The 26,956-nt window shown below is 41.1% G+C and overlaps 1 protein-coding gene across 1 annotated transcript in view; it reads left to right on the forward strand.

Moving 5' to 3' along the window:
- The window catches only part of RIT2 (Ras like without CAAX 2), a 218,968-nt gene that overhangs the window by 95,507 nt on the left and 96,505 nt on the right, over window positions 1-26,956 (forward strand). Inside the window, exon 4 of the mRNA XM_060761199.2 lies at window positions 17,933-18,124. Within this exon, the coding sequence (XP_060617182.2) occupies window positions 17,933-18,124 (192 nt within the window). The remainder of the gene's footprint in view (window positions 1-17,932; window positions 18,125-26,956) is intronic.

Raw genomic sequence — 26,956 nt, forward strand, 5'->3', positions numbered from 1 at the left:
CCTAAAGGTCAGGAGGGAGGGAGCTGATCTGATGTCACTAGGAAGGGAGTTCCATAGACAAGGGGCCACAACTGAGAAGGCCCTGACTCTCATCCCCAACAACTGCACCTATGAAGAAGGTGGGACCAAAAGCAGGGCCTCCCCAGAAGATCTTAATTTTCAAGATGGTTCATAGAGGGAGATGAGTTCAGACAGGTAAGCTGAGCCAGAATTGTTTAGGGCTATCTGAGGAGGATGAGAATTGTTTGGATGTTATAGTAGCTAAGAGAAATAAAACACATAATGGTTTAGAGCACAACCAAGAATTGAGAAGAAAAAACTATTTATAAGAGTATTGCCTGGATAATAGATGCCAAACGAGGACCTTAGTGCTCATGACTTGAACACCAGAAGAGGATCTAGCTGGACATCTCTAACTGCCTTAATTCTACTAAAATAGTTATTCTCAAACTCTAGTCCTCCAGGTGTTTTGGTCTTTAACTCCCAGAATCCTTGGCTGCCTTGATCAATGAGCAGCAATCTGGGGGCTGAACTCCCAAACACCCAGAAGACAAAATGTTAGGAAACACTGTCTAAAGCTTGCAAGCAAAGTGAAAGAACAAATGTCAGTGTTGATGTCCTCCTGCCTCTCAGTCACTTACACACAAACTGCAGATGCACAAGAGATCTTAGAATCATAGAATCAAAGAGTTGGAAGAGACCTCATGGGCCATCCAGTCCAACCCCCTGCCAAGAAGCAGGAATATTGCATTCAAATCATTCCTGACAGATGGCCATCCAACCTCTGTTTAAAAGCTTCCAAAGAAGGAGCCTCCACCACACTCCGGGCAGGGAGATGAAGTCTTTCTCCCTCTCCCCCATAACAGTGACCATGGGGCTTCACAAATGCCTGGAGGTTGTTTTTAGATGGAAGACAGGTGGCAAGAGAACAGTTTCATGTATTGTCCAACGAACAAAATACCAAACCATGTTGGCTCTAGAACAGTGTTTCTCAACCTGTGGGTCCCCAGAGGTTTTGGCCTTCAATTCCCAGAAATCCCAACAGCTGGTAAACTGGCTGGGATTTCTGGGAGTCGTAGGTCAAAACACTGGGGACCCACAGGTTGAGAACCACTGCTCTAGAAGGTGATGAGCATATCTAAAATATGATACGTCATTAGCAGAATATTCTCCTACATCTTCACCACAATTGTTAACTCATTTAAGAAAACCTATTCTATTCATAATTGAAGGCAAACTGCAATGGCCCATATAAGCCACCAGCTGAAGTCCTTATCTCAAGGGATTCATGTTGGTCTGGTGGTGGAAGGTAGATTCCTTGCTAGGCGGCTGTGAAGTTGGTCTCGGTTGCAATGTGACTGGGTGAGTCACATTCTTTCAACATCAGAGAAAGGTAATGGAAAACCCCTCTGAATCAATCTTGCCAAGAAATCCCTGTGAAAGGGCCATGTTAGGGTTGCCCTGAGTCAAAAATGGCTTGCAGACACAACAACAATCAACAAAATAAGAGTCAGAACCTCAGACAGCTCTCTTAAATCTCAAACCAAAATCTGGAAAAGTGAGTTTTTCTTAACTTGCCTTGCTAACAGAGTAAAGACAATTGAGTGTATCTAGAATTAATGCAGTTGGACACCACTTTAATTGCCATGACTCATTGGTATGGAACCATGGGAGTTGTAGTTTTACAATGTATTTAGCCTTCTCTACCATATAAAGCTAGTTTCCCACCACCAGACCAACATGCACTGTCTACAGACGTCACATGCAACTCCTGGAATGATTACATCAGCGCTGCCTCCAGAAAATCCTGCAAATCTCTTGAGAAGACAAGCGGACAAACGTCAGTGTGCTGGAAGAAGCAAGGACCACCTGCATTGAAGTGTTGGTCCTCCACAATCAACTCTGCTGGACCAACCACGTTGTCCAGATGCCTGACCACCGTCTCCCAAAGCAGTTACTCTACTCTGAACTCAAGAAGGGAAAACAGAATGTTGGTGGACAGGAAAAGAGATTTAAAGATGGACTCAAAGCCAAACTTAAAATCTCTGGCATAGACACTGAGAACTGGGAAGCCCTGGCCCTTGAGTGCTCCAGCTGGAGGTCAGCTGTGACCAGCAGTGCTGCAGAATTCTAAGAGGCATGAATGGAGGGTGAAAGAGAGAAACGTGCCAGGAGGAGGGCACATCAAGCCAACCCCGACCGAGACCGCCTTCCACCTGGAAACCAATGCCCTCACTGTGGGAGAAGATGCAGGTCAAGAATAGGGCTCCACAGCCACCTACGGACCCACAAGAATACTGATCATGGAAGACTACCCTACTCTTCCAAGAAGAGATCGCCTAAGAAGAAGAAGAAGTGTCTCACCATGCTAAAACTCCAATATTTGATAGCATTGCTCAATTGGTAGTTAAAGTGGTGTCAAATTACATCAACTCTACAGTGTGGATACACCCAAAGATCCTGCATCAAGGAGATGGGTCATTATTTTATACTCAAGGAGTTGGGCAATGTTTGCATAATCCTTCCTTGTTAGTAAATTGTAGCATTGTGCAAGTGAAGGCACAAGAAAATGTACATGTGTATAGGCAGGGAGAGTGTGTAATGCACATCTAATCTCAATCCATGTACAATGTACATCCATGTTATATGCAATACTCATTCTCAATGCACATGTTCACATGTCCACTCCTGCAACCTTTAACTGAATATGGCTAGAGAACAACCATAATCATTATTGCATTCTTAATAGAAAATCATATTATTATTACCCAGAACCTTTTAATGCAAAGTTTGATTCTAAGCCAGACAGTTGTGGCTTTTCATAAGATTGCATTCCGAGCAGTAATTATATTTTAATGGGACTCCTAAAGCTTATTCTTCTTGGAATAAAATTATAATTTTCGTGCACTGTTTTCCCACATGCTGTATTGTTTCAAATGATTGCTGTTTTTCTCCTTATTGTACTCTATAATTAGCGGGAAGCCTCTATTTGCTGGTTCAATGGAAATGACAACACTTGTTTGCTATTTATCTCTTCTAATAGTCATGTGAATAATAATAGTAATAGTAATAGTAATGCAGTGATAACAATTAATTGTTGCCATCCATCACATTTTTTAAATAATAGGTTTTGGGGAAAATAATGCCTTTTGTGATTATTTTAATCTCCAACACCAGCTGAGAGCAGCTTTAATGTTGAAGTAGCAATTTCATGTATATTTCACTTCAGTTATGACCATCCATTAATAGCTTGCCTGCTCTATATAACATCTATTCAAAATGATTTTAAAAAAATTAAAAAGCACTACAGTGAAAAGGAAGGGATAGGAATAGAACGAGTAGGTCCCATAGCTGAGATTCATTGGGCTTGTTGAAATGTGGATAATGGATATATGTAATTAAACAAAAATAACAGAAGGTTCTTGTGGATTTTTTCGGGCTATAGAGCCATGTTCTAGAGGCATTTCTCCTGACGTTTCGCCTGCATCTATGGCAAGCATCCTCAGAGGTCTGTTGGAAGTAGGAAAAATGGGTTTATATATCTGTGGAATGGCTGGGGTGGGGCAAGGAGCTCTTCCCTGCTGCAGTTAGGTGTGAATGTTTAGCTGATCACCTTCATTAGCATTTGAAGGCCTGCCTGAGCCTGGGAAAATCTGTTGCTGGGAGGTGTTAATCTGTGCCTGGTTTTTTCCTCTCTGTTGTTTAGCTGTTATAATTTTAGAGTTTTTTAATACTGGTAGCCAGATTTTGTTCATTTTCATGGTCTCTTCCTTTCTGTTGAAATTGTCCACATGTTTGTGGTTTTCAATGGCTTCTCTGTGTAGTCTGACATGGTGGTTGTTGGTGTGGTCCAGCATTTCTGTGTTCTCAAATAATATGCTGTGTCCAGGCTGGTTCATCAGGTGCTCTGCTATGGCTGACTTCTCTGGTTGAAGTAGTCTGCAGTGCCTTTCATGTTCCTTGATGCGTGTCTGGGCGCTGTGTTTGGTGGTCCCTATGTAGACTTGTCCACAGCTGCATGGTACACGATAGACTCCTGCAGAGGTGAGAGGATCCCTCTTGTCCTTTGCTGAATGTAGCATTTGTTGGATTTTCTTGGTGGATTTGTAGATTGTTTGTATGTTGTGTTTCCTCATCAGCTTCCCTATGCGATCAGTGGTTCCCTTGATGTATGGCAGGAACACTTTTCCTCTGGGTGGATCTTCATCTTTACTCTCGTGGCTTCTTCTCGGTCTTGCAGCTCTTCTGATGTCTGAGGTGGAGTATCCATTGGCCTGGAGAGCCCAGTTGAGGTGGTTCAGTTCATCTTGGAGGAGGTGGGGTTCGCAGATTCTTTTTGCACGGTCTGCCAAGGCTTTAATGGTGCTTCTTTTTTGACTTGGGTGATGGTTGGAGTTTTTATGTAGATGTCTATCTGTGTGTGTGGGTTTTCTGTAGACGGTGTGACCCAATTGTTGATCTGGTTTGCGGATGACTAGGACATCTAGAAAAGGCAGTCTTCCTTCATTTTCTTTTTCCATGGTGAACTGGATGTTTGGGTGGATGCTGTTAAGATGGTCCAGGAACCTGTTGAGTTCTTCTTCTCCATGGCTCCAAATGGTGAAGGTGTCATCCACATATCTGAACCATATCGTGGGCTTTTTGGTTGCTGTCTCCAGGGCTTGTTCTTCAAAGTGTTCCATGTAGAAGTTAGCTATGACCGGGCTGAGAGGGCTCCCCATAGCTACTCCATCTTTCTGTTCGTAGAATTCATTGTCCCACTGAAAGTAACTGGTGGTAAGGCAATGGTGAAACAGAGCCGTGATGTCTTCTGGGAACCTCTGGTTGATGAGTGCCATGGTACTGGGACCATGGTAAATAGAGATACCACATCGAAGCTGATCAGTTTGTCGTTTGTATTTAGCTTGGGATTGCTGATTTTTTCTATGAAGTGGGCTGAGTCCTTGATGTAGTGTGTTGTGAGACCAATATGGCTTTGTAACTGTGCAGCAAGAAATTTTGCTACGTCATATGTGGGGGATCCAATGGCACTCATGATGGGTCTGAGTGGGGTGAAGTCCTTATGGATTTTTGGGAGTCCATAAAGCCTGGGTGGATGGGCTTTCGATTTACATAGCTGTTGTCGTATGTCAAAGTTTATGGAGGAGTTCTTAATCAGGGTGTTGGTTTTCTTGGTTATTTTGGCAGTTGGGTCTTGCTTGAGTTTTTTGTATATAGTAGGGTCCAGGAGTTTTCTGATCTTCTCCTTGTATTGTTCTGTATGCATGATAACTGTGGCATTCCCCTTGTCTGCTGGCATAACGAGGATATCAGGATCTGAATTCAGTTCTCTGATGGCTTGTCTTTCCTTCCTAGTGATGTTACTGGAGGGAAGTTTTGCCTTTTTCGGGATCCTTGCTGTTTCTGCTCGTACTTCCTCTGCTTCCTCCTCGGGGAGGCGATAAATTGCTGATTCAACATTGGCAATGATGTTTTCTACTGGGATCCTGGTGGCGGTTACAGAGTCAGAAATTGGTGGTGGGCACTATTCTAATATGTGAAGTGTGATATTGGGGAAACAATAACGCTTGACTTTCCCCAGTGTTTGACAAGGTCCTCCCATGCTAGTTTGCACATCTTTCACACATGAGAATAAATTATTTCTGGATTAGCAATTGAAAAAGATCAGTTTTAAAAGATGGCCAAATCTCTATTCAAACAGCAAATTTGCCCAATGTTTTCATGCAACTTAGGAGAACAGGTAGATTTGTAAGTTTCACATTCTGTCACTCCTGCATTTTTACAAATTCTAATTAAAATTGAAATTTCCACTCATCCTAAAAATTCCCATATATAGAGCTTATGAGTTATGGCCCAGCGTACCTGTCTCCTTCTACATCCCACTTCGGAGTCTGAGATCTTTTGGGGAGGCCCTGCTCCAGATTGGTTCCAGATTGCAGAAGAGTTGGGATGGACTGTAGTCCATACACAGCCCCAAAAGCCTGCACTTTCCACAGGCATTATCTACATGTCCTCCTGGTACCTACTAGGAGAACAAGGAGCAGGCCCCCCTCCCCAACCCTTCCTCCCCCCAAAAAAAAAACACCTTTGAAAAATAAAAGAACTTACCCTGCTTCCATTAGCATGGTGCCAGAGGTCTCCAGGCATGTAAGAATGATAAACCAAAAGAAGTGGGGCTAGGAGCAATTTTCCTCCACTTGAAAATGTGGGAGCTCCTGTTTTTAAAGGGCTGTCTGGATGCACCCTGAGTGATGCTGCATCTCTACATAATGACCATCAACACAGCCATGTTTCATATTAGAATCCAGAAGTTTGGCTCCGAAACCAACCCTAGACTTACATGAGGTCAACTTATACATGAGAACTTGTTGTTTTCAGCAGGACTAAATAGTTTAAAGTAGCACATCCCTCGTCTACTTTGGTTGCGGCTGGTAATCACATTTAGGTTGTCAGGGGAAGATATTCCCAAGATGTTGCACCTGCTCCTACATAGTTGTTGAAGATGAAGAGCCTCTCAGAAAGGGGAGAAAAGAGGAAGAATCTTTAATTCAGCAGACATGGCATAACATATGAAAAGTCAAGACTAGACTTTTAAGAGCTAAACACTCAAAGCCTTCTGCCTGAATGTTTGCTTCCTTATACATTTTTTAACAAAATATTCTCAATGTCTGCCTATCCTTTTTGTGAAAAAATAGTGAATTTTGAGTAGTTCCCTTTTAAAAAAAATGAACCATGCATAAATTATACTCCCATTACCATTTTCTGTAAACTTTTTTCTATTATTGTTAAGAACCAAACAACAGCTAATGAGAACATATTGATGCAGCAGGATATTATTAGCAGAAATGTGGGAGGAGGTTCAAGTAATTCTGCCTAGAAAAAAAAAATCAAACACACACATACCAATTTATTTCATTTGTATGCAATGCAGAGAATATAGAAAAATCTGTTTTGTTTCATCTTCACTTATTTAAATTATCAGAACTGAGAGCTGCTTGTATTGTCTTGATCTTGTAAGATAGAGATGGGCAAAATGTTGCCTTTAGGCACCATGTGGCTCCTGGAACCCATTTTTGAGGTCTCCAGACTCCCCTAAAGCTCCTAATGCCTCTTTTTTCTTTTTGTAAAGGGCATTTTTGGACCTTTTAACCTGAGAATAACATATACCCCCCCCCCTCCAAACTTTTCAGTTCTATAGAGAAAGCCATCCACCTCTCCCAGCATGACCAAATACTTCTATTTTCATTACAGAACATATCAAAATGATGGCAGGAAGTAACATGCTATCATTCCAGTACTCAAGTTGTGACTCTTGTGAGAGAAGTACAAGGATCCCCCCCCTCCAGGCCCCTATGGATATCCACATTATTGGAGGTTCAGATGCCGTAAAATTGTTCTTTTTATATAGAATGGCAAATAAAATATTTTCAAGATATGGAGAGTTGGATAAGCGGACACCATATGGGTATTCCGCCCTTCTCACCCTAAAGGGGATTCAGAGCTGCCTTACAATAGGTAACAAATACTCTCGTAGGACTGGCCCATGAGAACATCTGGAAGCCCTCTCCCCCTCCCCCAAGGCCCCTAGACCCATTTGAAAAGGAAAGAAAACTTACACAGCCTCCAGTACACTCTTGAAGCAGATCTCCCGGCATAGAATAATAGAATCAAAGAGTTGGAAGAGACCTCATGGGCCATCCAGTCCAACCCCATTCTGCCAAGAAGCAGGAATATTGCATTCAAATCACCCCTGACAGATGGCCATCCAGCTTCTGTTTAAAAGCTTCCAAAGAAGGAGCCTCCACCACATCGTGGGGTAGAGAGTTCCACTGCTGAACGGCTCTCCCAGCTCTCCCAGCATGTAGAACTGATGTGCCAGGAAAACAAAGGGGGGGGGGGAGGGATTATCCCCCCCCCCCCCCACACACACACACACACTTTCCTGGCACATCATTTCTACATGCTGGGAGAGCTGATCCGAGAGTGTACTGAACACCGGGTAAGTTTTTTTTTACTTTTCAAAGTGGTCTGGGGGCTTCAGGGGAGGGGAGGGTTTTCCAGACTAATTTAGTCTAATAGTGGATTTATCCTGTGCCTTCCAAGGGGTTTTCTGGTTTGTAGCAAATTATTTCGGGACTGTCCAGAAAGTTGTCTGGACAGCCCCTTCTTTATTGTGGGAATTACTGCAATAAGGTTACTGTCTGGACAGGCCCCTGGGTCTTTAGGTGAGACAAGACATATTACTTAGACGTTTTTCTGTTGTTCTTTGTCTAACATTGCTGTATTATTTTTGGGCTTGGCCTCATGTTAGCCGCCCCAAGTCTCCTTTGAGGAGATGGTGGCGGGGTATAAATAATAATTATTATTTTTATTATTATTATTTATTAATCCACACTGCCATATTATGCAGTTTGAAACTGCATTATGTGTCAGTATAGATGGGGGTCATAGTAGTCAGTGTAGAATATCACATGATGAAAAGAATAAGGATAATAAAATTGTCTGGCATACCACCAAATTACAAAGACATGAAGAAAGAACTTTTTACTACCTGACCATCCATGGCCTACCAAAAGGCCTATCTCACTGATAACAAATTACAAGTTTGTCTCACAGCTGGCCTCCTTGGAATATTCTTGCACCAAAAAATAATTTTCCCTTGGAGAAAATGAAAAGGGTTTCAAGAAGTCTCAAGTGACTTGTTTCTTCTTGTCTTCAGCCATCACCTTCAGACTGAGAAATACCTTTCCTCCAGCTGCCACTCTGCTCTTTCCTTGAAACCTAATGACCAAGCTATTAATTCTTTCCCTTTACTATTAATGATGCATTTTGTGATTTAAGGTGAAAATCCATTTCATACCATCCTGCATGCAGATGAGGAGGAAGCAAATAGTTTATGGCAGGCAATAAACCAAATGAAGCTGGGGGTTTGGAAGAAAAAAAGAAGAAGAGGGGAAAGAAAAGGAGGAGGAATGGGGAAGGGAAGAGATTCAGCAAGGAAGCTTGCTTCGGTGACTGTATCTTAGAGAAAATGATCAAGGCGTTTCTCCAGAAGCAAAAAGAGAAAGAAAGAAAAATTGAAGCATTAATATGAAAGTGGAATTTTTGTCAAGTGGAGTGCTGTTGCACAAAACTGTTTTACTACAGTTGGGAAGAAGAATTGCCGTTCCCATTTAAAGGCTCAATAGAAAGTCTGTTCTTATAATAGAATCACACTATTAAAAAAAAACCTGAAGTGACATTTGAATAAAAAAGATAATTTCCCTAACACTTTTGAAGACTTCTTGAAAAAGTAAAACACATACAAATATATGGTTTTTTGTGTATGTGTGACTATATACACTATTTGCACAATAGAAAGTGGAACTGTCAAAAGGTAAAATACGAGTAGAAGAACAAAGTTCCTTTCACTCAAAATGAATATAGTAATATCCCCATAGTCCCCAATTATGAATTTTCTCATGCCCTGAGGAAAGTAGTTTATTTATGAATTTGCTATGTTTAAGTGATTCTATATTATACTTCCTTCAAAAGTTATCATATAGTTACATTGGAGGGCTTATCAAATTTCTAGAGAAGATGCCTCACTAGGAATTTCTAAATTTTCTAAGCCAGACTACTAACGGGTGCTGGGTACAGGGAGCACACCACTCCGCTGTTACACCAGCTCCACTGGCTGCCAATTAGCTTCCGAGCACAATTCAAAGTGCTGGTGTTAACCTATAAAGCCCTAAACTACTCCGGCCCTGTTTAGCTCTCCGAACATATTCTCCCCTATGAACCATCAAGATTATTAAGATCGTCTGGAGACGCCCTGCTCTCGGTCCCACCGGCCTCGCAAGCGCATCTGGTGGGGACGAGGGACAGGGCCTTCTCGGTGGTGGCCCCTCAGCTCTGGAACTCTCTCCCATTGGAGATTAGAACTGCCCCTTCTATCCTGACATTTAGGAAACAGGTGATTTGGCTATGGAGACAGGCATTCGACAAGTGAGTCAACACCCTGAGATATGGATGGAGGATGATGAGCAACAATTTTAGTGTGACGACTGACCATTGTAGTTATTGATTGTAATTGCTGTTTTAATGTTTTACTGTAATATGAATTATGATGTTTTATTGATTGTATGTGATATTATGGTTGGAAACCGGTCTGAGTCCCTCAAAAGAGGTGAGAAGGCTGGTATATAAAACTTTTAAATAAATAAATAAATTTGTCAACAGAAGTCTTTGGTAAGCTCTGGACAGTGTATTTAATGGTGTTCAGCTCTTGGGTAACCAGGTTAATCCTCATGGATATGGAGGTCTTACTGTACAAACATGGTTAGAAATTGGCTGGTCACACATTTATTAATCATGAAGGTTTGTGCATACACTTGTTTGTTTTTGGGTGGGATGCAGAAAGCTATTTTCTATCTTTAATGCACCATATGATAAACCTCCCCACACACAACTTTGTGGGGGACTTTAATGCTATTTACTAGAAGGAAGAAGTAAGTTTGGAGGTGATTCACATGCTTGATGCCAAATCAGCCCTGAGAATAGTCTCAGTAGGGACTCCTCAGAAGAGAGTCCACACTGCCCAGTGGCATCAAACATGGTTCACTTTTGCTGGATGGCAATCCTAATGCCCCTCCCCCCCACTCCATGTTATTGTGGTCTCCTGCTGTGACATGGATCCTACTTGTTCTTTGTCACATGCTGTGATGACACCCCTTCCTCTGCCTTTCCATTCACAGTGCATCTCATCACCCTGACTGACATCACTGCAAGTGATGGCACACAGATAAGATTGATGTCATGGCCAGAGATTGCTGCAACATGAAAGGCAGGAGGGGACAGTGACTGCCATCCCATGTCCCAAGATCTCCAGAATAGTAGTCTAATGCAACAATCACCACATCATGTTGGTTTTGTTTTGCTGATAGGTTTCTTCTATTTGGTGTACTTGTTGTGTGCAAAGGTCAATGTCAGGGTCAGGGCCGAGGTTTAATTAAACACAAGATAAGCCAAAGACCATATTTCATTTATAAAGAAAACTAACTTAAGCTCTAACTCTTTTAAGGTCCAGCCAAGATAACAGAATTGCAAAATCACAAACTGATAATGATGAGATGATGGCAAGGTCAAAATTCCAATTAGTGAAGACAAGCCAAGGAGTACTGAGTCAGGAGAGAACTAACAACAAAGGATAGTCCAGTAGTCAGATGTCAGGAGTTCAATTGTCAAGGTTCACAAATCAAAGGCCAAGAATACTGGAAAACAAACCACAGAGTTCAGAAGTCAAGCCAGGAATACAAACCGAAGTCAAAGTCCATCAATCAACAACCAAGAAGTCAAAACCAGCAATTCAGGAATACAAACAGGGTCCGAAGCAAAAGTACAGGAAACCACAATCAGAGTCCAGAAATCTAACCAAGAGGCAGCAGAGCCAAGGTCAAGGACAAAGATGCAAACTTCTCTTTATTTAGAGGTCTTAGCTAAAGATTGTCTCCTCCATCATCCACCTCTAAACACTGGAGCCTGGGCCCCTTTCCTTGTTTCATAGCCTGAATAATAATAGGTAGGCAGGTAGGCGGGTCCCAAAACGTTTAGGGCTTTGTAGGTAAGCACCTGCACCTTGAATTGGGACCGGAAAATGAATGGCAGCCAATGGAGCTCCTTAAACAGGAGGGTTGACCTCTCACTGCAAGGAGCACCAGTTAACAACCTGGCCACTACCTGTTGGACCAGTTGGAATTTCAGGGCCGTTTTCAAGTGCATTACAGTAGTCCAATCTGGAGGTGACTAAGGCATGGACCACCCTGGCCAGATCTGCCTTCACGAAGTACGGTCGCAGTTGCCGCATGAGTCTCAAATGTGCAAAAGCCCTCCCGGCCACCACCAACACCTGTGCTTCAAGCGTAAGTGATGAGTTCAAGAGGACACCCAAACTGCGGACCTGTGACTTCAAGGGGAGTGTAACCCCGTCCAGCATAGGCTGCCACCCTATACCCCGATCTGGTTTATGATCGACCAGAAGGACCTCTGTCTTGTCGGGATTAATCTTCAGCTTGTTCATCCTCATCCAGACATTCACAGTGGCCAGGCACTCATCCAGCACCAGATTAACATTTTCCAAGCTTGCTGGAAATACTGGGAAGAGTCGTCTTTTGCCTGTGACTTTGCCTGCAGCAGTAGCCAAGCCAGACCAAACTGACTGCTGGCCATGGCACTCCTCTTCCTAAAGGTCTTCCTAAAATCCAGAGCACATTCACCTGTTAATCAACTGACAAGGAATCCACAATCCACCACTAGTTTGACAGTTTCAGTCAGAGCTTTTTAAAGCTACATATTGATGGAGAAATAGATTAAAAGCTGGGAAAAGAAAACACTAAAAAATATGTCAATTCATAAGATGTCTTGAAACTCAAGACAGATTAAAGCAGAAACGGGTGTTAATGAAGCCCAGAGTCCCATTGACCAGAACACTGGAGAACTGCACAAAGCTATTGCCCCATGATTTTCCTATCTGTCTTAGTGGGTTCTTTCAGATTTGGAGGAGATTGTATTTTCCAAAACCAGAAACTAGTGTTGCTCCCAGCTTAGGAGGGGCAATGCAAGTCAATGGGTTTGACAATGCAAAATTTCACCCAGGAGGCTGATTTCAGTAATTTTATTTTATTTTCGTTTTGAACTGGGATGATCTCACAGAATCTGAAAGCAATGAAGAATTCCCAAGAAGACTGTAGAATTATTATATCTTTGATCTCGACTTTTAACACAGGGTCATGTTTCTCCAGTGTGTGTCCTGGATGCTATTGGTTATTAATTTTATTCCTTTTGTAAGCTTTCTTGGGAGGAAGAAGAACAAGAAAACTGAAACCATGTTTTTCTTTAGTGGTAGTTATGTTGTGCTTGGCCTAGCAACCACAACCTGACAAGTAACCAATTGTTTCAGACAGATGGCATCTGAGCAGAGGCATGCCAAAATGCAGATTCTATATCTACCACCTTCTGGTCTAATACTATATATGGAGAGGAGATAGATAGATAGATAGATAGATAGAGAGAGAGATAGATAGATAGATAGATAGATAGAGAGAGAGAAAGTGTCTTAGAATCTCATCAGACTGCAAATCCTTGCATCTTCACCTCTCAGGTAGATAGTGCTGCTAAGATAAACGCATACAACTTCTGGTCTTCCAGTTGTATGATGAATTTTCAAGCTGCTTTCTAGGATTTTCTTAAGTAGAGATGTAAATATTCATTTCTGTCATTCTAAATTTCAAGGATTAATACTTTTAAAAAGTTTATTTATTTCATTCTCTCACATCAAAATAAAAAAAATAGGTTGACTTCTTACTGGATGTGATTATGAGATTATTGAGCATTCTCTACAATATCTGAAAGAATAATAATTTGCACCAAGGAGGAAGGACTACAGTTTTGGTATTGTCACATCCTTGGTTTTGCAACCACAGGAAACAATAGATGTATTTTTTGCACAAAATACATATCTGTTTTGTCAGTCGTAGCCTTTATTTTGGTCAATAAAAATCTTTTTGTGCCTTAGAGCACACTTTAAGAGAAAGGTGAGCTATAAATGCAAATGGAAAAACTAAACAAAAAATAGATTTTGACAATTTTCTCTATGGGACATTATTTATTTATTTATTTATTATTCGAACTTATATGCCGCCACTCCCCTGGGGCTCGGAGCAGCTTACAAGAACAGGCTAAAATCGAACACAATTTAAAACTGCAATATCAAAGATCAAAGCCCTGTCGAAACAGATATGTCTTACATGCCCTGTGGAAAGCTGATACGTCCCGCAAGGCACGGACTTCAAGGTGCAGAGTATTCCAGAGTGATGGTGTCACTGCTGTAAAGGCTCTGCGTCTGGTTGCTGTTAGACGCAAGGTCTTGACACTGGGAATTTCCAATCGATCTTGGTCCTCAGAACGGAGGGATCTCTGGGGTTGGTAGGGGGGGAGGCGGTCCCTCAGATATATCAGCCCCAGACCATGCAAGGCCTTAAAGGTGAGTACCATCACTTTGAAAGTGATCCGGTGCTCAATTGGTAACCAGCTGCAGTAAGATTGGTGTTATGTGGCATCTCATCGGAATTCCCGCAAGAAGCCAAGCAGCTGCATTTTGTACCAACTTGAGCTTCCGGATCATTATGCTATGTCAAGTCATCTCTACCTATAAAAACAAGGGTAACAACTATGAAGGCCAAAGCCCAGTTTTTCCCAACCCACTGCATGCTCTCCCTCAAACACCCAAAGCTTCGTTTTGTACTGGAGTCCCTCAAAATGGCACCGATCACTTACATTTTGAGATGAACTGCAGAAGGGAACCAATGCATTGGGTTTCAGTGTGGAATTCTGAGGTGCTTGTGAAGTGGAGTGGATTATTTTTTGCACTTTACACATTTGAAGGGAACCTCTGTATGTTAAAAATGTTGGGCTTTTGATGGCTTTGGTGACTGGCCCCAGCCAAAACATCTTCTTCCATCTATACTGCACTATAAATGGTGCTTTAAGCCTGAATCCCTGCACAATCTCTCTGCATGGGTCTTCTGCATTTTGCTATGTATTGTTCAGCATTTTCAGTATTACATTTCCTGGAGTTCATGTGGACATGAGATAACAATGTAACTCATGTTCTCTGCATCCTGAATGCTAATGTCTTCTTTGCTTCCTGCTATGAATGTGGCATTTTGGTTAATTAGCAGTGGAATGCTACTTGCTGTTATTTGTCCATAAGAAAGAAAAAAAGACAAGAAAGGGAAGAGGAAAGAAAAGAAAACATTCTCTATGCTAGGAAATCCAGAGCATAGTAAATGAAGATCAAATGCAGCTCTTAAAGAGGAAAGATCTCAAAATGCAAGAACTGAAATGTCGAAAAGTACCCAAATTCCCCGCCTCTGCATTAAATCACATTCTTGGGCTGTCTCTCACTTAAGGCAGAATCAATTCCCATCTTTTTTCCTCCACTTTTAATACAGAAGTACATGACAGTAAAGTGAATGCATGTTTGATATTTAGCATTTATTCCAGGGATGAGAAGCATGTACAAGACAGACTTAGCAGCTGGGAAAATAGTGTTTTATCCTTTTTCACCCAAAATCACTTTCCTCCTAGCACCTTGCTTCTAGCCTTCCTAACTTCCCAAGCTACATTAGTTTCTGGTTCAAAGGGAAAAATCCAGTTGCTGGGAACACTAACTGTAAACCAGGTCTATATTTGTTTGCAATGCTGTGCTAGGGATGCTGCACCAAGGATCGCCAATAAGTGATATTATTGGACTACAACTCCTATCAGCCTCTGCCATATTTTGGGAAGTCCATTTCTGATCAGGTTGCCAAAAAGCCATACCAAAAATCATCTCAAGCCTTTTTTGTGCAGATTATTCTTTTTGAAACCTAACTATATGTTCACCTTATTTTTCATGTATATTTATAAAATGCAATCTTTTCCTGCTCAGAGGAATACAGTGAATGTTTAGTTATATTACAAAATGTGGAGATTTGTTGAGTATATGTAAAAATATGCATATTTTGGGGTGTGTGTGTGTGTGTGTGTATAATGGGAAATCTTTTTGGAAACTTTGGTTTTGAACTTACAACTTAAACAGAGGCTGGATGGCCATCTATCAGGGGTGATTTGAATGCAATATTCCTGCTTCTTGGCAGGGGGTTGGACTGGATGGCCCATGAGGTCTCTTCCAACTCTTTGATTCTATGATTCTATTGATCCAGTTTCTCCTTGGAGAATTCAGATTGTTTATTTCATTCTTCCATTTTAAAAACCCATCAGTTTTTCCTTTTCTCTGAGAGAATACATGGAGATTTACAGAAATTCCCATTTTCATTTCAGAAGACTTTGATGTGATGGACATTGTTCATTTTACTCTTTCATGCAAGAAGAACAACAAAAATTTCAGATATGAGAATGCATAGAACTTCACACAGTTTTCAACCATGTTCTACATTTCAGAAGACTCTTCAGCAAAAAATATTCAAAATACACCTGTTTTCTGCACAAAAAATGCCTTGTTTTTCTGAAAAAAAAACATAACAAAAAGCAAAAATTATCTTTTATTTAGAACTATTAGACAGTCGAATATGCTGCCACCTGAGAGTATGGTGGAGTTTCATTCTCTGGAGATTTTAAATCAGAGGCTGGATGGCCGTCTTCTGAGAAGGATTGGATTGTATGTTTCCGCATTGCAAGATGACGTTAGGCTGGATTTCCCCTGGGGTCTCTTCCAACTCTATAATTCTTTGAATCACAATGACATATAATAGGATACCAGCAAGAGTACCCTACCCAATGTACACAAGGACTGATGTACATCAATGTGCATCAGTATGAAACATTGGTGTGCATTATATATTGATGAACATTGTGTACCAGCACACATGGGGTACTGAAGTGCATTTAACACCAATGTGAATTTTTCACATTTTCAACTTTGTTATATACAAACGTAATAGCAGGGTTATTTTTCCTGGAGGAAAACATTATGCAAAGTGCAATTCTAATTCCAATAGTGGCAAATCTGCTGATGAAGATGTAAGGCCCTAACAGGATTCTGACATTCATGCTTACTTTTGTTCAAAGAAATTTTCTTTGAAAGAGACCTAAAGTGCAAAGAATACTGTAGGAGTCAAAGGATGGAAAACAAATCACGCAGGTTTACATTTCCCTATGAAAGTATCCATTATGCAAACCATTAGACAGTCAATAGGACAAAGTGCATCTTGCATCCAATAATCCATATAGCTCCTAGATTTATGATGGCTCTCATCAAAGAAAAATATGCACCAAAATGCATATTGAAATATATACTGATTTCCTGCAGAAAGAGCGTAGGAGGAAGAATGCAACTAATACAGAACCTGATACAAAAATGCAATGTGATTCTGGTGTGATTTTTACAGCTGCAATGTTAAGCCCTGCACATTAGCTGGTGCAATTAGTGCAGGACCCCCATGAAAGTGGAGATATCAGGAATAATATAACACCTTTTTAAATATGTAAGAATGCCATTCCAGTGCCTATTAGGTCCCCCATTTCAACTCAATGGTTCATATTAGCCAAAAGACCTAGAGATTGCAGATTTGTTTGTGGATAATCAAATCTGCAAAAGTCAAACCTGGAAATGGGGGAGAAGGGGCGACTATATTATATTTGCAAAAGTCCATAAAATGAAAAAAAGAAAGAAAGAAAAGAAGGAAAAACCATACAGGGTTTAAGTATTTATTTCTCCTAACAGTCTTGCTGTAAACAAGAAAATGTGTGAATATTCTTTATATCCATCTCTGGTGCTCTTCCATGACTGATAGACTGAACTCTGTGTTTCAAAAGTACACGAACATTCAGGAAAATAATAATAATGCAAACATTTTGTATTTACAGATAAATCTGTTCCTGGGAATTATTAGTAATTTTATCATTATCAGGATCAAGTCATAACAGAAAGCAATGGCTCAGCACTCTGGTTTCAAAAAAAAAAACGCTCTAAGGGTTCATATGCTCTCAAGAGGACCTCCACATGTGTTTGTGGCACTCTACAAATCTTACATCTTGGTATTTATTTTGGAGACAAGCATAATGAAAAAGAAAGAAACAGAAGATAAGTGAGAGATGTCAGAATTCTAATATCTTTTTTATTAGCATTCTGCATTATTTACTGTAAGGAGGACAAGGAAGAGAAACAATTCAAGAGAAAGAGAGATGGTGAATCATTTGGGAGATGCCTTGTTAATATTGGAAGGGAAACGTCTGTGTTCTGCTCCTAGTTAAACTTGTAAACAAGCTTGCTTTTGGGGACAAAGGGGAAGAAAAAGACATTATCTTTGAAACACTCTTTCAGCAGCCCTGCTCTTTATAGGCCATTTATTTTGCTTACTAAATTATATAGCGTCCCAATGTTATTCTGCAGGCAGAATTCACAGCCATGAGAGACCAATATATGCGAGGTGGAGAAGGCTTCGTTATTTGCTATTCCATCACAGATCGTCACTCCTTTCAAGAAGCGGCAGAATTCAAAGAGCTCATTTATCGTGTCCGACGCACCTATGACATCCCGTTGGTGTTGGTGGGGAACAAAATTGATCTCAAGGAGCTGAGGCAGGTAAGCCTATCTGTTGTCTTTTCAATGAAGTTGGGTCGTGTCTGTAGGGTACACTGTACAACTCGAACTATTGCTGTGAATCAGTACCTAGGATATATGTCTCACCAGCCAAAGAGTTCTTAAACTAAAAAAAAAAGTCTTTGGGTTGTCTGGAATTTTACAACTCACTACCCCTCTCATTTATTGCCTACTTTGGATTGCTAAAGCTCAATGTTCAATGAAAGCTAAAGCTAACTGCAACAATTTGCAAAACCAGTGATGGTTGGCTTCTAGGATCCAGTTCTTGAGACAGTCCTCTCCTACCCACTCAAAGCCTCTGAGCTCAGCCAGAGTATCCAACCTAAAGGGAAGATGTTGGCCACTTGGAAGAGTTTGGGTCCCATATGTGTTTTCCATTATAAGATTCAAGCCATATAGATGTGTTCAATGCTATCTGAAGGACTCTCTTTATTGACACCATTTGAGTTCTAAGTTCTTCTGGAGAGGCCCTTTGGTAGCAGCACCTACTCAAGTTCATTTGGTGGAACAAGGGAGGAGGTCTCCTCAGTGGTTGCTCCAGACTTTGGAATACTATTTCCAGAGAGGCTAAAATGAATTCATCATTGATCTTTATCCATCCTCAAGTTAAAACATTATTGTACTATCACACTTTTAAAAATTGATTTGAATTGACTTTTAATGATGTGCTATGCAGCTTTATGTGCCTATGTAGCCTTGTAATACATTTTAATGTTTCAAACATCATATTGCATAGTCTAATTGACTTTGAAATAATGTTTATTTGTGCAATTTTAATGAAAAACGTATATAGTTTTGATAGAGTGATAAGTATGAATACAATCTTCTTATTCTTCTTTTTCCTTTTCTTCTTCCATTGTGGATAACACCAACCCCCAATAGGAATGGATGGATGGATGGGGTGGATGAAAGGAGAGAGAGAGAGAGAGAAAGAAAGAGAGCAAGAGAGAGAGTGATTTTTTAAAAAAATCTGCTGTGGAAATTATTACCCTTTGAGGTGATTTTGTTGATTTGCTTTGGTTCTCATGATTTGCTCCCGGTGGCACAGTGGGTTAAACCCCTGTGCCGGCAGGACTGAAAACCAAGAGGTCGCAGGTTCGAATCCGGGGAGAGGCGGATGAGCTCCCTATATCAACTCCAGCTCCTCATGTGGGGACATGAGAGAAGCCTCCCACAAAGATGATAAAAACATCAAATCACCTGGGCGTCCCCTGGGCAACGTCCTTGTAGACGGCCAATTCTCTCACAACAGAAGCGACTTGATCCTGACACGACAAAAAAACAACCATGATTTGATGAAGCCTGAGAGGGCACAAAAAGCCCTCAGTGGACTATATAATGGGCCATTCACATTCACTAAAGCTATGGACAGAATACTGCTATGAAAGTTTTTAAAAAGTGATTTCTTTATTTCTCTTCCTTCTTGTTTCTTTCTTTTACCTGAGAAAACACTGCTCTAGGAATTTCTAGGTCCTCCTATGTAACTCTACAGTCAATGCCAGAAGACCTATGGTCAACGTCCACCAGAGGACCTAGATAATATTCCTAGAGATACCATATTAATCAAATCTGTAAATAATCAAATTTTCAAAAGCTAAACTTTCTAATGTGGAGGATCTACTCTATCTCTCTACTCATCTCCTTCATAATGATTCAGCAATCACTTGAGGAGGTATTGCAATCTAGCAAGTAAATCTGTTCTACTTTTGCTTTCCAAAGCACAGACCAAAACATTGAAACTTCCTGCCACTCCTCTAAACTCCCTATTAGGTCTTTGTTGATTCTGATAATATTTTTTAAACTTCTATCAAAATTCATGCCTTTTTATTGTCTTTTATGCCATATGTCTTTAGGGATTCAAAAATATTTTGAAACAGTCTATTTCTTGGTGACAGGTGAATCTTCATGGTTCAGGATTTCTGCGATGTTGTTTCCTGCACATAAAATGTTACTTTTTGTGCAAAAAGTGAACATTTTGCACAGAATAAGCCACCAAATGCAAATACTTTGCTAAATCTTTCTTGAAATGAAAATTTGACAAAATTACTCATTGCTTCCTTTGAGAATGAAATGAATTATGTCCCAAATGGCTATATCTTCACAATCTGTTGGCCTACTTCTGTCACACATTTCTCTTTTCCTTCATACCATAGCAAAGACCTTCCAGTGTTTCTGTTGTAGTAGAGCCTGTGAGTAACAATGCTACCAATAGTGTGGACACTAGAAGGGGAAAATGGGTTACTCAGGAACAGGAGTCTGATGAGGAGCAACAAAGAAAGAGGATCCGGGATATACTTAGTGCTCCCACAGATGAGGAATCATTCTTGGGCTTCTCTGGGGACGATGGGGCAACAAGTGAGGAGGAGGAAGAAAACATTATGGATTGGTCTATGGGAAGGAAAAGGACTACTCAGGAGCAGGAGTCTGATGAGGAGCAAAGGAAGAGGATCCGGGATATACTTACTAGGCCTGGGTAACAACGGAAAAAATTGTTTCTAAAATCGATTCGTTTTTTGGGGGGTTTTGCGTTTCGATATTTAAAAGAATTACGAATTTTTTTTAAGAAAAAGTTCGATATTTACGAAATTTCATAAATGGTAAAAAACATTACAAAACAATAACGAAACAATAATGAATCGATTTGTTAATGGCGGACGCGACCGCGCAATACGCTAAAAAACCTCCAAATGGGACAGGGGGAACTTCTGAAGCTTCCCTCTCCCTCTGTTGTTGACTGTTGGTGTGATATTATAATTTGTTTTCACTAATTAAACAAAAAACAACTATAAAACTTGCCCCAGACATGCGGAAATAATAATGAAACAACCTCAAACCAATAACGAAACGAATACATAACGAACTACGAAGCATTTACGAAACGAATTGAAAAATTCGTTTCATTTTTAAGCTGCTCCAGAATGGTTCGTTATCGCTTCGTTAACAAAAAATAACGAATTTTTAACGAATTACGAATTAACGAAACGAAACCGCCCAGCCCTAATACTTACAGCTCCCACAGATGAAGACTCATTTATGGATTTCTCTTGGAGTGATGGGACTGGGAGTGATGAGGATGGGGATGACACATAGGACTGGACTAAGGTAAAAGAGGTACAATATGTATGTGCAGCACCGACGTCTAGTGACACATTCATGGGTTTCTCTGGTAACGAGGATTGGCAAACTGGAAATACATCTGAGTCTTGGGGGGATTTAAGTCTTGACAAAAGATGGAGAAGTTGGAGGGATGGGAGCAGAAGTTCACGTGTGGAGTCAAGAACAGCTGTAAGAGATGATGACAGGGCGGAGGTCAGCTCATCTTCTTATGATGATGTGTAAGATAAAAGTAAGCTTGGAAATGGGGAATTTTTGCAGAAGGCAAAGTGTTGGATTCGTGTGTTGGGTTTTGTTGCTGCCTATTTCGTGTTGGTATTGGGTCCTGGATCTACAGGTTGCTGCTTCTGTTCATGTGTGTTTCGACTCGGCTTGGATTCGTGTGAGTGTGGACTTCCCCTTCTTTGACTTCGAACCAGTTTTGACTACGACACTGCCTATGTGGATTTTGGAACCTCACAACTTTGGACTTGGCTTGCTATGACCTCGGACTTTGTTGGACTACGTCTTCTTCCTTGCGGCTCTTTGCTTGTTTACCCTTTACTTGCTGTGTTATTTTGTGTGACTTTTGGGGCACTTTGTTTTAATCTGGATCTTTTCTCTGAATAATCCGGATTATTGCTTCAGTTTACCTTTTGAACTAAAATTGGTTGCTACTTTTGAGTTTTGACCAGGGTTCCGAAAGTTTCTGGATCAGACTAATGCCCAGTTTATGGATCAGACTAATGTCCTTTTTTGAGAGTAGCCAACCAGATACATCTGAGAATTTCAAAAATGGAAATAAGGACTAAAGGCCTGTTCTCTTATTGTTTCCAAGAAATTGATCTTAAGGCTATGCTACCTTTGGCATTGGAGGTAGTATATAATCATTGCATTTAATGGCCTTTTAAAGGTTAATAGCCTTTCAGACTGATGACAGTCACCTCGTATTGTGTTAAAGTATTTCTTGGCTGACCTATACATTGAATTGAGAAATACCTCTTTCTGTGAATTTTTGTCTATAGAATTTTAGATCTTTGAAACTATTCTGAATTTGTAATGTCTAGATACTCAAGAGCCCTGGAATGTGCCTGTGCCTGGTTTGGTGAGGCCGAAGAAATCTCTGGAAGGAAAACTGTTAAGCTCCCACAAAACTATAAACCCCAGGATTACAATAAATAATGCCATCCCACCATCAGTATGCATGGAAATTTCTGCAATAGGGTACAGCTCTTGTATTGAAAATGATACGTTTCAAGACATATCTGAGGCATATACCCAAAACTGCAGATAACAGAAAATCCTGTATTTTGACTATACATGGGCTGGAATACTGCAGAATTGCAATGGAATATGTGGGTTGGCTTTATATTGTAGGAATAATGCAGTCTGACACCACTTTATTTGCTTAATTCTATGAAATCATAGGATGTGTAGTTTGGTGAGGGACCAGCCCACTTTGGCAGAGAAGGCTAGAACTTTTAAAACTATGGCTCCCATTATTTGACAGTATTGAATCATAACAGTAAAAGCGGTGTCAACCAGCATTCTACAATGTAGATGCATTAAGATGTCCACAAATACTTCTGGGGAATGTATATTAGGTGAAACTGTATATTGAATCCATGGATAATGGTGTTCTACTGTGCTTGGAAAGGGAGCTCCTGACCAAAGAAGCTTTTAATTTATTATTCAAGCAGCAGAGACCAGAAAGCAAAGGGTGGGAAAGAACAGAGGAAGAAATATGCATTTGTGTGAATTACATTTAATGGTCTATTGCAGACTTGCTTAAACAGCCAAGGTATGTTCTTCATCAGTTTCTTGGTGGTGCAGCAGATTAAACTGCTGAGTTGCTGAACTTGCTGACTGAAAGGTCAGCAGTTCTAATCCAGGGAGTGGGGTGTGCTCCCACAGTTAGCCCCAGCTTCTGTCAGCCTAGCAGTTCAGAAATATGCAAATGTGAGAAGATCAATAGGTACTGCTCTGGTGGGAAAGTTATGGCACTCCATGCAGTCTTGTCGGTCACATGACTGGGAAGTGTCTACGGACCACACTGGCTCTTTGGCTTAGAAATGGAGATGAGCACCAACCCCCAGAGTCGAACATGACTAGACTTAATGTTAAGGGGAAACCTTTACTTTACTTATGTTCTTCATCAATTTCTCTGTATCCCTACAGGGATCACAGAAACATAGAATCATAGAATCACAGAAACATAGAATCATAGAATCAAAGAGTTGGAAGAGACCTCATGGGCCATCCAGTCCAACCCCCTGCCAAGAAGCAGGAATATTGCATTCAAATCACCCCTGACAGATGGCCATCCAGCCTCTGTTTAAAAGCTTCTAAAGAAGGAGCCTCCACCACACTCCGGGGCAGTGAGTTCCACTGCTGAACGGCTCTCACAGTCAGGAAGTTCTTCCTCGTGTTCAGATGGAATCTCCTCTCTTGTAGTTTGAAGCCATTGTTCCGCGTCCTAGTCTCCAAGGAAGCAGAAAACAAGCTTGCTCCCTCCTCCTCCCTGTGGCTTCCTCTCACATATTTATACATGGCTATCATATCTCCTCTCAGCCTTCTCTTCTTCAGGCTAAACATGCCCAGTTCCTTAAGCCGCTCCTCATAGGGCTTGTTCTCCAGACCCTTGATCATTTTAGTTGCCCTCCTCTGGACACATTCCAGCTTGTCAGTATCTCTCTTGAATTGTGGTGCCCAGAATTGGACACAATATTCCAGGTGTGGTCTAACCAAAGCAGAATAGAGGGGTAGCATGACTTCCCTAGATCTAGACACTATGCTCCTATTGATGTAGGCCAAAATCCCATTGGCTTTTTTTCCCAGCACATCACATTTTTGGCTCCTGTTTAACTTGTTGTCCACGAGGACTCCAAGATCTTTTTCACACGTACTGCTCTCGAGCCAGGCATCACCCATTCTGTATCTTTGCATTTCATTTTTTCTGCCAAAGTGGAGTATCTTGCATTTGTCACTGTTGAACTTCATTTTGATAGTTTTGGCCCATCTCTCTAATCTGTCAAGATCATTTTGAATCTCTACTTAGGTATAAAACCCCAGAAGATGATCTTGGAAGTCAAGCTCTTGAGACTTCAGTAAGAATGCAATGATTGACACCCCCCTCCCCCAAATAAATCTTGCAAGGAAATCCCCATGATAGAGTCACCCTAGGATCCCCATAAGTTGGAAATGTCTTGACAGCAATGAAGGCATGGGTGTCAAATGACCACTTGAACAGAACAGCCCTATAATGGAGCTGGCTGGCTTATTTATAATAAGGAAGATGAAAGGGAAAGCAAGTATCCAACTAAATTAAAGTGCAGATAGGCAGTCAACCATATTGAAATACTCAGCTTGACATTTGTCCAAAGTTTCCTAGATAACATATTTGCTCCTGCTAATAGTCTTGAGTCCTGAAATACTTCTGTGATATTCCTGTATGTACCTTATATTGTAATATTATTTACAGTGTCTGTAAAAAGAGAGAGAGAAATGTAATCTCAGCTCCAGTGTTTTTTGGCAGTGTTTTCCATTTGACAGCAATTTTCTAACAGTCAGACAGGCTGTAGGAGTTGGGTCAGACAAAGCCACTGTTTGATATGCAATCCCCCTCCACAACGCAATTAATGATGTATGTCGTCTGTCTCGCGAATCTATCAGTGGTGGTACAGGAACAAGACTAATCTGCAATTAAAATGACACATCGGGGAGAACTTCACTACAACAAGCAAGCTGGTTAGTTTGAAATAATGTTTTGTCTTTCTGAGAGTTGCCGTAAAAATTATCATTGCTGTTTCTTTAAGTACATCGTGTCTATTTTTTAAAAGAAGTATGCCATGTTTTTATCCCCAAGAACATAGGCTTTATCTTTTCACCTTCTTAAGACAAATTGGAATTTAAAAGACTGAGAGACAATTAGTGTTCTCACTGCCTCTCAAACAGTGGAATAACACACTGCAAAATTATAGAGAGAGGGAGCAGAAGAGAGAGAGAAAAAGAGACTTGCTGATGTTTACAGTAAAGAGGACTGGGCACATTTTAATTTTCTTTTTAAAAACATGGCCAAAATCTTATATTAAGAGATTTATTTATTTATTTATTTATTTATTTATTTATTTATTTGGTTTACTTCTACCCCGCCCTTCTCACCCCGAAGGGGACTCAGGGCGGCTTACAAAAACAAGGCACAATTCGATACCCGTATCATACAACAGTAATAAAACAAAATAACATAGAGTAGCAATCAAACCACAGTTATACATTACATCTATAAACCGATAAAACCAATAAGACCAATAGAAATCCATACAAACCAATGCAAACCAATTACTCCTTATTGCCGGTCAGCGTTCGCTATCTCATAGTTCAAATTCCAGTTCCACAATTGTCAGTCCTGTCAGTCCTATTCGTCTGGTTGTCCTTATCTAGTTAGCAGATTGCCCGAAGGCCTGTCCCACAACCAAGTCTTTACCTTTCTCCTGAAGGAAAGGAGGGATGTCGATGTCCTAATTTCCCCCGGGAGTGAGTTCCACAGGTGAGGGGCCACCACTGAGAAGGCCCTGCTCCTCGTCCCCACCAGCCTCACTTGGGATAGCGGTGGAGTCGAGAGCAGGGCCCCCTCAGATGATCTCAAATTCCGGGGTGGGACGTAGAGGGAGATACGTTTGGACAGATACGCTGGACCGGAACCGTACAGGGTTTTGTAAGTCAAAACCAGCACCTTGAATTGAGCTCAGAACTGAACCGGTAGCCAGTGGAGCTGACACAGCAGCGGGGTGGTGTGCTCCCTGTATGTCGCTCCAGTGAGCAGCCTGGCTGCCGCTCGCTGGACCAGTTGAAGTTTCTGAATAGTCTTCAAGGGCAACCCCATGTAGATTGCGTTGCAGTAGTCTATTCAGGATGTAACAAGAGCGTGGACCACTGTGGCCAGATCAGATTTCCCACGGGTGCAACTGGTGCACAAGTTTTAATTGTGCAAAAGCTCTCCCGGCCCCTGCTGAAACCTGGGGATCCAGACTCAGCGATGAGTCCAGGATCACTCCCAAGCTGCGAACCTGAGTCTTCAGGGGGAGTGTAACCCCATCCAGCACAGGCTGTAACCCTATGCCCTGTTCGGCCTTGCGACTGACCAGTAGGACCTCTGTCTTGTCTGGATTCAATTTCAATTTGTTAGCTCTCATCCAGTCCGACACAGCAGCCAAGCACTGGTTCAAGGTCTGGACAGCCTCCTTGGTGACAGGTGGGAAGGAGTGACAGATCTGGACGTCATCTGCGTAGAGATAACACCTCAGTCCGAAACTCCGAATGATCTCCCCCAGAATAGAATAGAAGAAGAAAAAACAATCCTCAATTTACTATTTGTTTAAATTCCCTCTGTGTCATTTTGTAGCAGATTCTTGCACAAATCTCTTCTACTAAAAGAGAAGTCCCAGAAAGCAAATTAAATTTGAAGGGAATTAGACTTAGTCATAGTGCCCCCACCCTAAATTTAGTATTCTGTACATCACCGAGTGTTACTTCTTCTGGACTATATTTTTCATTTACGAAGACTCTGCTAACTTAAGCAGTTATTTCTGCTGCCTCAGTGACATTACCTGCATAACCTTAGGTCCCTGAACATCTGGTGGAGAAGCATCTGGATTTATAGTCTTATTTTCCATCCTCTAAAAAAGACTGAACCCTGGAGATACAGATTGTTTTTCTAAAAAT

Source organism: Anolis sagrei, chromosome 2, assembly GCF_037176765.1.
Source record: "Anolis sagrei isolate rAnoSag1 chromosome 2, rAnoSag1.mat, whole genome shotgun sequence".
Lineage (NCBI taxonomy): Eukaryota > Metazoa > Chordata > Lepidosauria > Squamata > Dactyloidae > Anolis > Anolis sagrei.